We start from the raw sequence: 12,438 nt of genomic DNA, 5'->3' as shown, positions 1-12,438 counted from the left end.
GCTTCACCTAACTTTTAAGCCATAACAGTTCTGCTTAAGAAAATAAAAAGTAAAGTATAGAATACTATATTTTATAGGCAGAACTTGAATGCAGAATGTTTAGGATATTCTACTGTGTATGTATCCATAAATATTTCGTAAAATTTGTAATTTTATAAACAAAACTATTTTTGTGAAATATTTTGGTGAAAAACTTCTCAGAGTTAATGTCATTCAAATTTTAGAACATAATCTTACCAACAGCTTTTGAAGTTGATCATCCAAATTTCCAGATTCCTGACTGAACTGATCACGTTCTGTCCGTGCTTCAGTTAGCTCCGAGTTGGCAAGGACTAACTGCTTCTCCAGCTCTTCTATCTAAAAGGAGAGCACAAATCAAACTGTCTAACTATGTCATTGGGTCATATAAAGTAAACATAGCCTATGGAAAACAAAATAAAACTTTATTGTGATGTGTTTTGCAAAGTTTTCTAAACTTACGTGGTATATAGAACTTAGCCAAATTAAATATTTGGTACTGATAAATTTGGGCATTGTCTGTAATACATCTCTCTCACTTTTACCCTGTTTGAGATTTATCTTCTCTGAACATGTATTCTATAATTTGGTATTTAAAGATGTGCTATATATACATTCCTTAGACCCTACACAAATTAACTGTTTTATACTTAGATGAACTATTTTTTTTTCAGAATATCAGTTTCAATAACACTTTGAATATAAAAAAAGGTAGTAAGTTTTGTTACTGCCATTATTATAAGTCAATATTTTAAAAAGATGAATGACTTTATGTGTATTAAATATATTAATATATTTATATACATATTATATATTCCAATCCTAATTTTCTTTAACTATAAAATGGAATAAACACCAATATTAAAGGACTGTTATAGGTGTATTTTTCTCTTACAAACAGCACAGCTGTTTGATCTGTGTGACTGCATTTCTATGACATGTGCCAAAAGGCCCATCTCTGTTAATAGCATTCCTACGGCTCTTACTTTGTAGGTGCAGTGTAGGCTGAGGTTAAGATCTCAGACAATGAAGATCCTGGGTTTAGTTTTTAGCTGAACTACACCAATTCATAATTCAGATACTGAGATATTAAACTAATGAGAATATGTTGCTGCTTGGTGTTCTGTAGTGATATCTGCTATCCACTTTCCGGTAATAAGAAATCTTTCACATCTGCTCTCATGCTACATATTCCTTCTTCTAAGGTATCTATTGGACAGGCTCCCAAAATTTCTATGAATAAAACTTATTCTTTAGTTTGGATGATGAACTATGAGTAAACCCTTTTAGAGAGCATATGAACAAGACGTTCTCTTGATGACTATTTTTACTGGACTAGGTTCATTTAAGATCTTCATTTATTAATCCTATACATACTTATTAATCATATTCTTTACACAAACATGCAATTATCTCTGATAAATAAGTATGAATACATAGAAGTTATATATCTCTTCATCTACACATACATATATGACTTAAAAAAGTACTAATATAGGACTGTCAGTTTCACATTTACCTACAGAGCAGTATCAGAGCATACAAGGATTAAAATATAAATTTTAATATTTACACTGTATATATTTTTAAACTGACTCTTTTTTCACTTTGTACGTTATCCATAAAAAAAAGTATTTCACAGTAATTAGATATACATAAATCATTGGGTTACCGATAAAAATGTATTCATAGATTCTAATAATCCTATAAAGAACAACTTTCACTGTTGTACTCCTTAGGGGGCATAGATAGAAAACAACAACAACAACAACAACAACAACCACAACCACAACCTCTGTAGCACAAGTAGCTTCCTAAGGAAAATGAATGAATAATATCAATTGACATAATCTCTTCAGCTCTATTTTTGGGAAAGACTAAGTCAGCATCTAGTAAAGACATTAGTAATACTTAGGGAAAAACCCACAAACTTGTACTTTCGGTAGACAAATGTGATCAAAGAGGTAATATGATCAGGCTAAGAGTCAAACACCTTAGGTTCTAATCCAAGTTTTGTCATATACCTTAGTCTCAGTTTTTTTCATCTATAATTTAGAGTATTCTCAATGATCTTTCAAATTCCTTTCAATTCTGCTTCTAATACTTTTTCACAGGAGGAGAACAATATTAACAAAGCTGAAAGTCTATATTTTCCACCTGTCTTTGGAAACAAAATATGATCAAAGAAATCATATTTTGAGCTATAAATTTAACAAGAACATTTTCAATTAGAAAAGTTACTTATATGACTAAAACATTTTCTACTCCCAGGCTGGAATAAAACCATTTCCATCATTAAGAAAAGCATTTGCATATGTGCTTTAAAAGCTTAAATTAAGACTTGCTATTTTATGTCTGTTTTCATGTTTAAAAATTCTGGATGATCATTTGATAATATAAATATTGATGGTAAAATCTATGTGACCAAAACTAAAGAGAAAAAAAAAAAAAAAAGAAGAAGATAGAAAAAGAAAAAAGGAAAAGGAAAAGAAAAAGAAAAGAGCCAAGTCTTGTCTTTCCGTCTAAGTATCAGAAGTTCCTCCAGTCCCCTGCAGGAACATTTGTTTTGTAGTTGTCAGTACTGACCCAACTGCTATAGCTCTGCTTTTACCTTTCACTTTTTAGAGTAAAAATATTTACATTAATCAATCAATCAGAAAGATAAATGGAGAGTGAAAGGGAAAACCATGGAAGTAGCAGCTGAGCTAATACAAACAGCTGTAAAAAACACTATAAAGAAAAGCCTTTTAAAATGTCCAGAATAAAATACTGACATCTGAGATATAGTAAAGGTTTTTTCTTTTTCTTTTCTTTTTAAATAGCAGCACTGGTTTTCCCTTTCACCATTTATGAATCTACTTTGTTTTGGATCACTGGACAAATATGTATTGGGATCTCATTCTGATCTTACAGTAATTTTAGAGATATTACCAATCATAACAAATTGTATCTTTTATTTTCTGTGCTCAAAAAGACACAGATATGAAATAATAAGGGATGCTGTAAGTCAGCATGAAGTGCATTGGCAGAACTATGCAAAGAGGTTTGCACAGAATCTTCCTGCACAGTATATAGCTCCCGCCAGTGCTACTAAATCCTCATTTTTTGAGTGCGAAACTCAGCTCTAAATGCTTTTAAAGTAGGAAAAAATCAACTTATAATCGAGATTATGAGATATTTTTGTTGTCAAAAAGCGAAAGTTAAGAGTAAAGCCAAATCTACAGAGCCAATAGTGACAGCTTCTACTGGTCCAAATTCGTAAAGGGGAATTCTGGAGGTTCTCCTAAAATGGAAAGAGAAGAATAGAAAAAAAAAGCATTACAGTAAAACACTTTTTAAAAGCTACAAAAGCTATGACTAAAAATTTTTTGAAACACAATCTGTTTTCATCAATATGAAAATACTTTTGATAATCTGAAGAGAAATACTGCCCTCCTAAGCTAGTTTTCTCTTAATTTATGCATTTTAATTGGAACAGTTTTATTCAGACCTGTCATGTCATCAACTTTTTAAAATAATATTTTTTTTTCCAAAGGAATCTGACCTCAGGAGAAATTAACATTGCCTCTCATAAAATGTTGATGTGTAATAACACACTCTTATAAGTTTCTTTCTCCACAAATCTCACTTTTAATCACAGCTTTTACATATTATTTTCTCTGATGCTTTTTCCCTTATTGTTATTTGGACAATATATACTAAAATGTGCAGTGAAGCAGTGGAAAATAAAATAGATTTTAAAGTTTTAATAGACTAGCAATGTAAAGTCAAGGTACATGAAAATGAAAGCAACAGAAAAATCTGCCGTTTTTAGATTCTATATTCAATTCCTACAACAAGAACATTTCATAACAACAGAATTTCTCATGAGCCGAAAATGCAGTCAGTCCTATTGATAACTTGGCTGATCTTCCTTGCTCAGTTTTACCATATATTAATGCCTTTCAGACCAGAATACATTCAAATCTATATTAATATGGCAGGATAATGTCTCAGTGTTCCCTAACTAAAGGGAGTACTAAGAGAGCCTAGTTAACCATCAACTAGGTGCAAACTCAATTAGGTTCGATATGCTGTATAATAAATCTCAGAGATCTGGATTAATTAATCAGATATGCCCCCTTCTTTCTATTAAATGTTGACTGTTTAAGACTGTCAAAAGTCTTAGTAATCTACTATTTACACTAAAGCAAAATAAGACAATGATTCTAAAATTATGTTTGTATGACTTCAAAACAGTCATACAAAAAGTTTACAGTCATTCGTCTCATGCTTATGCTTCTACAATGCCAAAGAAACAAATGTTTTAAAAGCTCAAAAACTATTTTTGTATTGTTTACATAGATACTTTGGTATTTGTTAAAATTCCCCACCATGTCCAAATTTAGAGTTGATCAACATGATGCTATATATCAGACCACATGCAAATTAGCAAACAGTGGGTGAAAGCTTATGAAGGAATGATTTTTTCCAAGCAATATTACAACGGAAAGCTATAAAAATTTCAAATTATGTAAGACAAACAGGTGAACTGAGTATTATTTAGTACTTCAGGGCTTTTCAAAAGGTTGAATTTGTCAATAAACAATGACTAATCTTTTCAAAATGGTTTGAGTAATGATAAAAATCAGTTATCATATTGGACTATAATACAACAGCTCTCCTATTTCTTCTCTTGCTGTCAGATTGTCAGTGCTCAGTTCTGCAAATGTGCCTACCTCCACTAGACCTGAGTAATAGAGCATCCTTCCGCCCCATGCTGCAATGAAACTACGACCCTCCTGCAGAGTGAGATCAAGACTTTTTGTGTACACTTGGTCTGCCCAGAGTCGGGTGGCCATTCCTGCTATCAGTCTTCAGGAGAAAACTCGTCCTGAGAAAAGACATCAGAACACAAAAAGCAGGCCTCAGAGAATCAGAAAAGAATAAATGTTTCTTTCTGGGCTATCATTTCTTGGGTTTTGTCTTTAAGTTGTCTAAGTTTCCTTAAGGTTGCTTATAGGTGGCAGTGGTTCAAATGACCCTGACACACAGACTTAAGCTAACACTAAGAGTGAAACAAGATTTTGTAGAGCAGTGTTATTCACACTGCAACTCACGAGTGAAACAGAAAATCAATTTAGTAAGCATCAAATCTGCATCCAAAGAGAACAGAAAAGAGCCAGCAGTATATGTAATGGAGTAAATACTGTTTGTGAAATTTGCTTCAGTTGTATACGTGTTCATAAGGTAAACTATATTTCTTACTGTGGAGTGATCAAAATATTTGAAATCTCGTAACTAAGATTATGCAGTTTCATGTTACCCTTTATTGTTTAGACTTTAGTAAAGTCTAAATTTTCCATTCTTATTTTAGCTATGCCACAGGGAATTAAGTTCAAGGTCTCACATTCCACAGTTGAACTAGAGATCCTAGAAGCTCCCTCCTGCGGCCAGCATAGGGGTGACAGTGGTAAAGGGTAAACAGTGGAAGAATTAAATGCTGTAATATTAAATTTTCTCTTCCCATATGGAGCTTTTTTTCTTATACTGTTACTCTGTAGAATTGGGTAATTTTGTAAAGGAAATGTGGCAGCTTCCTTATATTCTATTTCTTCTCAATAAGCTAGGGTGTGAGAAACTAGCTAAAAGTGATAGAACTGCAGGTTCTCTTATTGGTAGGATGATTATATATGGAATTTATCTTCCAAACTGGGACACTTTGGAGAAAAAAGGTGGCATTCGCGAAACAGGACACTGGGATGGCAGGCGTACGGGGCTCTCCCAGGAAAATATTTGGTCACCCTTTTCATAGCGAAAAAGGAACACGAGATCCTCTGAATGGTAAGTCTTTGCTTATTTTTTAGGGTCTCTACTGTTTTATAAATGCTTAAAACTCTAACAAAAACCTAAGCTCTAAAAAAATGGTTGATAATGATAATGAATAGCTTCTCTTTGGCTATGGAAAGTGAGAGAACAAAAATAAAAAAATATGAAATATTAACAAATATCTGGTTTTAAGAGGAATTATGTGGTAAGAGATAAAGATTTAGCTTCCTAATTATTTTTTTTTAATTTAGACTAATCTTAAAGTTAATTCAATTAGCTAGCTGTACAGTGATTAATAAGTAGAAGTTGAAGTAAGAGAGGAGGTAGGTAGCCCCTAAAGTATTGAGCAGTAGGAAGAAACCAGCTGGCACTGAAGTATTTGCTAAAGCTAAGCCTTGTGAAAGTAACTATTCTTTATTTTTTAAAAACGTCAAGTACACAAGAAATCTTTTTTTCTAAAAATGAATTAATTTGAGCAACTTAAAAATTATTTGGCATCTATCTAATAAAGTGCTTTTAATTTGAAATGATTACTTTGATTCTTCATTTTCAAATAAACTATTAAAAACTATACAACTGATTCTGTGTACAATAGTCTCTAGAAGCAGAGCAGCAAAATCTAAGCTCACCTTGTCTTCATACATCCTTTTGGCTTCCCTTAATTCAGAACGTAGCTGAGAAACAGTGGATTCTAGTTCACTGAGCTGACGCATGTACATTGAATTTTGGTTTCTTGCTTGTTCTCTAAGAAGGGTTTAAAGAGGGAATAAAAGCAAACAGAAAACTAAGAATAAGTGTGATGTCTAAGGGCACTCTAGCTTTTAGATACTTCCACTAGTTATTTTATATGGCATTATTCACCTAATAATCTTTTTTCCCTCCTCTTTAATTCCTCCCCACTCCCCACTTTCACCCGCCACTTACACCCCTAACCTATATGGATGTTGCCATTTCCCTTTTTTTTTTTTTTTTTTTTTTTAAGAACTGGATCTCTGAAGGCGGGGCATTTCCCCACTACACGCTCACTTCGTGTACCCGGTGGTCCCAGCGTGCAGTGCGAGGGAGGCGGTGTGCACTCGGGGTATGGTCCATGGCTCCACCTGAGGTGTGACCCCAGGACCTTATGCATGTAAAACAGATGTGCTAACCACCACACTATGGAGCCACCCTCAGTCTTTTATTTTCCAAAATTGCTTCTTAAAAGCTTCAGCTCAAAAATGTTAACTGTTAAAGCTATTTGAGACATATATATGAGTTCATTATACTATTTTCTACTTTTGTGTATGATTAAAAACATCCATATGAGAAGTTTCAACACACAAGCTCAAACTATAAAATTATTGATATGCATATATATACATTTTATTTATATATACCTATACACATATATGCCTACACACACACATATAGTGTGTCTTTTAGCCTATCAGTTGAAATATGAACAATATTTAAAATATCCAACCTCAAGAAGCCCAAATTCTTGCACTAACACTCTGATAAGGTTATATAATAGTATTTATATGGTAAGTCATCTTTTCTAGTCATTTGATTAATTTTCTTGTGAAATTAATTTTTAAGCAATTTAAAAAAGATCTTAGAGCAGAAAATTAAAAAAAAAAAAAAAGAACTATCAATTTCAAACCACTAGGACACACATACTGAATGATTTCCAGCTGACTTTGGATACTATTGGCTTGGCTTCGAGCACTGCTAGCTTTTTCGGTAAGTCCGGTTATTTCAATTTCATGTTCACTTATTAACTGCTCGATCCTATACATAAAAAAAATGTGGTGACTGTTATTTGATACAGAAGATTTTGCCTGACAATGAATTATTCTAAAAACTAATGATTTGCAACACTCTCAAATTTAGCATTTTGTTTTGGCTTTGAATACACTCCTCTTTATGACAAGTGTTTAAGTTAGGTCCAGAGTCCTTTATTCTAATACTTCGGGGGTCAGCTAGGTTTTGGAATTCGATATTTTTAAAATTTTACAATAGTAAATAAATTTTAAGTACTATATATTATATGACACCCCCAGAGAGATCTAGAGAAGTGTCCTATAAGCCAAACATATTATTAATACAATGACAGGTTTTAAAATATTCACACTAAATCATAAGGATTTAAAAAGCTTAATATTAACCAGGTCAGGTTTTGCCAACAAATGAGCTCTCTCCTAGACTAGGCCTTAACCTTGGTGTCCCTTCCTCCGGACCCCCTACTCCACCCCTTCATAAGAGGCCTAGGCTTAATAGAATCTTGCTAAGTCAGTTCAGTGAGAACCCCCCACTTTTGATGCTTCCCTTAGTAATTTTCCATATGATGACCCCATCACCCTGCTCCTTGCTATGAATCCTGCCTTGTCCTTGTACAGGGAGTTAAGCCTGATCTCTAAAGAAAACTCCTATTTCAACAGTCTTGAATAAAGTCTTTCCTACTGTTTTAACAAGTGTCAGAATAATTTTTTTCTTTAAGAATTTGTCACAAACCTATGAAAAAAACACACTTCTGTGTTTCAGAGCTTTTCAGATTTTGGAACTGCTGATGAGAGACTAGAGACTGTGATATTCTACACCTCAGTCAGACACCTACCTATCTTGATGTTGTTGAAGAAGCAATTCTATTTTGTTCTGGGATTCGGATTTCAGTGCTTCAAGTTGATCCTCTACCTGGTTATAGAAACGAGACATTGATTTAGGAGCTAGGAAATCTAAAGCATTGGAAAGATGAAAATAGAAGTAATATTTAAATCGAATATATTCTATCGCTGGACTTTATTAGATCTTTTACTTTGGCTATACTCTTATGAAGCTATACAGGTCAACCAACTTAGTTCCCTTTATTAAGAGAGATTATTGTATAACTAACTTCTGTATTTTAGAGAATATGAGAACTTTTAGAAATTATACACCTAACACTATTTTGTCTTAATGAATTTTAATATAAAATTGAAGTACTGTTCTCACCACTTACTGGAAATATCCTCCCTTTAAGATAAGAAATCTCTGTGTCTAATTCTCTTAGGATTTTACTAATAGCTGAGCCCATGTTGCGGAAGTGGATAGTAGATATGCTGTCGTGTTCATATATTTTCTTGCCTGAGGCTTCTTCAAAGTCAACTAGGATTGATCGGATTTCATGCAGCACTCCCTCGTGACTCAGCATCATCTTTCTTAGCTGCTCTATCTGTGTGTTGCTGTCTTTCAGCATGTCCTCTTTAAGGCTTTTGGCAGCTTCAAGTTCATGAACTGTATTTTGAAGCTGATTCCTTAAATCTTCCTGGGACTGACTCTCCCTTCGTCTATGAAATAAATGAAAGAAAAAAATGTTGATAAAATTCATATTCACACAAGTAGTTTTATACTACAAAAGTAAAGCTTTACGATAATTTTAGGTAACAAATCCCAACCTGATGTCAGCCATGGCATCTCTCTCCATTTGCATCTCTTGAAGCTTTGTTTGCAAATCAATGACTGACTGCCTTAAATAAAACTTTTGTTTCTCATGTAATTCATTGCTCTGGAAAAAAAAAATATGCCAAGCAAATTAGTCTTCATTAGACGTACATACTGCCTTACAGCTAATAATTTCAAAAAACTATATTAATTTATTTTTATGTAAACTTCCTTCACCCTTCACCTTTGTTCAGGGCCTAATTAATCATCATTTCTCACCTAGATGACTGGGATACCTTAACTAGTCTCACGGGCTCAAGCTTGCCCCCTTTCAATCCATTCTCTACAACCAAAACACTGTTTCTAAAACAAATCTGAATTCTGACTCAAGCTAGAAAGGAATAAGTTTTATTCCTGAGAACAGGATAATTGGTTGAAATTCTGTCTGGAAAAGTCAGCCCCCACTAACCCACTTAAAATATTTGGCAGCAGACAACCACCATCCAAAAATCAAGGTGTTCTGTTGTAAAGATACTCAAAAGAATCTCCAAAATCAGGCGCTGAGGGATCTCCCAGCATGACGGTCGATGCCCACCTAATGAACCCAAAGGCAGCCACCAGTTTTTTTTTTTTATTGTTCATTCTTGAGTATGAACAAAAAGCCAAACCACTGAACATCTGAAGGAAGATTATAAGAGAGTCCAAGATTAAATAAGACAACACTCAGAAACAAAGAGCTAAAGAAACAAAAACAGAAAATGTAGCAATGAAAGAACATCTCCAAAAACCTGTATTACAGAGAAATTTGAGATGTTATAGTTATAAAAGAATAAAATTTCTTTTTTCAGCACTTGTTAAAGTTGTGGGGGTTTTTTTCCAAAAATGTTCATACAAATTATATAATTGTATTAATCAATGTTACCCCAATAAACTTAATTAAAAAAAATAAAAAATAAAAATGCTCACACAGAGTGATGAGGTAGAACAATGTGCTAATAAATATAATAAAATGTACTAAATACTACAACAGACATGAGCACAAAGGGCGGTAACTGTACGGAGGAAGACACATCTACTACTGTCCAGAGGAAAGGCTTCAGAGACGGAAAGGCTTCAGCTGTCTTGATGACAATAACAATTTGCCAGGCAGACAAGGTAGAGGAGAAGAAATGACTGGGCAAAGGCATTAAGGTTAGAAGAATATGATGTATCCAGGGAAGAACAAATAGCTTGATATTGCTGGAATGGAGTGTACATATGGGGAACAGGAAGCAGAAGAAACTAAAATGTACAGGCAGAGAAGAGATTACCAACGCCTTTGTATAAGATGGTAAGTTTGACTTCCAGGCTATCGACTACTGGAACCCAACATGCCATTGTAAAGCTGACTAAAACCAGCCTGATACTACATAAGGTCTACTTAAAGATTTTAGCAAATAACTTTTATACACTATTTAGCTATCATGTATACATATACATCTAAAAACCTAACCCACCACTGCTTTGTAAAGAAAAATCAGATATCTTGATAGTCGAACAGCAGGCATGAATCAATTATTAATTATAATTGTTGGTCAATGTCATTAATTATAACATTTGACCTATTCAAGTTTCATTAAAATTATACCATGAGCATAGCAAAAGAAATGAGCAAAATGAAAAGACAACTTATGGAATGGGAAAAAAATATTTACACATCATATATCTGATAAGTGGTAAGACCCAAACTATATAAAGAATTCATAAAGCTCAATAGCATAAACAATAAAAAATCCTATTAAAAAATAAGCAAAGGATCTGAATAGAGATTTTTTCCAAAGAAGACATACAATGGCAAAAGGTATATGAAAAGATGCTCAAAAGATCACTAATCATTAGGGAAAAGCAAATCAAAACCGCATCTGTTAGAATAGCTTTCATCAAAAAGACAAGAGTATAGGTTCTAGTTCAAGATGGCTAGGTAGAAAAATCCTGAACTCATCTGCTCCCAAGAACACATAGCTACATATGGAAAATGTTTCTCTTAAAAAAAAAAATGAGCAAAGTGACAAGTACACATTAGGCAAATAAGAAAAATACCACATCACAGTGGGTAGGAGAGGCTGGTACATAGCCTCTTTGTAAACCTTACCCTCAGCATGTTGTCACACATTAGGAGGGAACTGAAAACCCAAAGCTTCTCCTTGAGGAGCAAAGGGTTCAAACTCCAGATTGGGCATCCCAAATTTTAAGAAATACCCTTGAGAGATGAGTCCCCTAACGTCCAACTTTGAAAACCACTGAGCTCAAGTCGAGAAACCTACGAGAAGCGTCTGAGAAACTGCTCCTAAAGAGCTGGTACACCCAAGCTCAGAGGCCGCCCATCATGCCCAGGCTGGAAACAAAGAAAGTTCACCTGCTTACATTAAAGCATCAGCCTGAGGGGCAGGCATCTAAGTTAGCATGCATCTAGGAGTCTCCTGGAACACTCTCCAGGGAGTGGAAAAAAGGAACTCTCATTCACTGTCGGTGGGATTTTAAACTGGTAGAGTCACTATGGAAACCAGTATGGCGGTTCCTCAAAAAATGAAAAACAGAACTACCATATGACCCAGCAATTACACTTCTGGCATTATATCCAAAAGAAATGAAAACTCTATGTCAAAGAGATACCTGCATTCCCATGTCCACAGCAGTGTTATTTATAATAGCCAAGACATGGAAATGACCTAACTGTCCATAGACAGATGAAGAGTTTAAGATGTTGTGGTATATATGTGTATATATACATATATATACATATATATATATATGTATACACATACACACACACACACACACACACACACACACACACACACACACACACACACACATATACATACAATGGAATATTTTCCAGCCATAAAAAGGAGGAAATTCTGACATTTGAGCTTGAGGGCATTATGCTAAGTGACATAAGTCAGAGAAGCATAAATACTATACATCCCCACTTATATATGGAATCTAAAAAAAAAAAAAAAAACTCACAGAAAAAGAGATGAGATCTGTGGTTACCAGCGGCAGGGGGTGGGGAGAGAAGGAACTGGAGGAAGGTGGTCAAAAGGAACAAATGTCCAGTTGTAAGATAAATGAGAACTAGAGATGGAATGTACAACATGATGGCTGCAGTTAACTCTGCCATGTGGTGTACAGGAAAGTTGTTAAGAGGGTAAATCCTAAGAGTTCTCATTA

The 12,438-nt window shown here is 34.1% G+C and overlaps 1 protein-coding gene across 7 annotated transcripts in view; it reads right to left on the bottom strand.

Moving 5' to 3' along the window:
• CCDC158 (coiled-coil domain containing 158) overlaps positions 1-12,438 on the bottom strand; it is a 67,390-nt gene that overhangs the window by 38,625 nt on the left and 16,327 nt on the right. For 6 of the 7 annotated variants that reach the window (XR_004953098.1, XM_016156050.2, XM_036227827.1 and 3 more), the window contains exons 5-10: positions 9,240-9,349; positions 8,804-9,131; positions 8,423-8,499; positions 7,486-7,596; positions 6,456-6,570; positions 238-357 (exon numbers count right to left, since the gene is read on the bottom strand). Coding sequence is in view for 6 of the 7 variants with exons in the window: in XM_016156050.2 (XP_016011536.1) it covers positions 238-357; positions 6,456-6,570; positions 7,486-7,596; positions 8,423-8,499; positions 8,804-9,131; positions 9,240-9,349 (861 nt within the window). In the remaining variant the exon portion in view is untranslated. The remainder of the gene's footprint in view (positions 1-237; positions 358-6,455; positions 6,571-7,485; positions 7,597-8,422; positions 8,500-8,803; positions 9,132-9,239; positions 9,350-12,438) is intronic. The other variant, XM_036227831.1, reaches the window with a different exon arrangement.

The sequence above is a fragment of the Rousettus aegyptiacus genome, unplaced genomic scaffold (assembly GCF_014176215.1).
Source record: "Rousettus aegyptiacus isolate mRouAeg1 unplaced genomic scaffold, mRouAeg1.p scaffold_m13_p_10, whole genome shotgun sequence".
Classification (NCBI taxonomy): domain Eukaryota; kingdom Metazoa; phylum Chordata; class Mammalia; order Chiroptera; family Pteropodidae; genus Rousettus; species Rousettus aegyptiacus.
The sequence above is the reverse complement of the archived record's forward strand: the minus strand, read 5'-3'. Positions and strand labels throughout refer to the sequence as shown.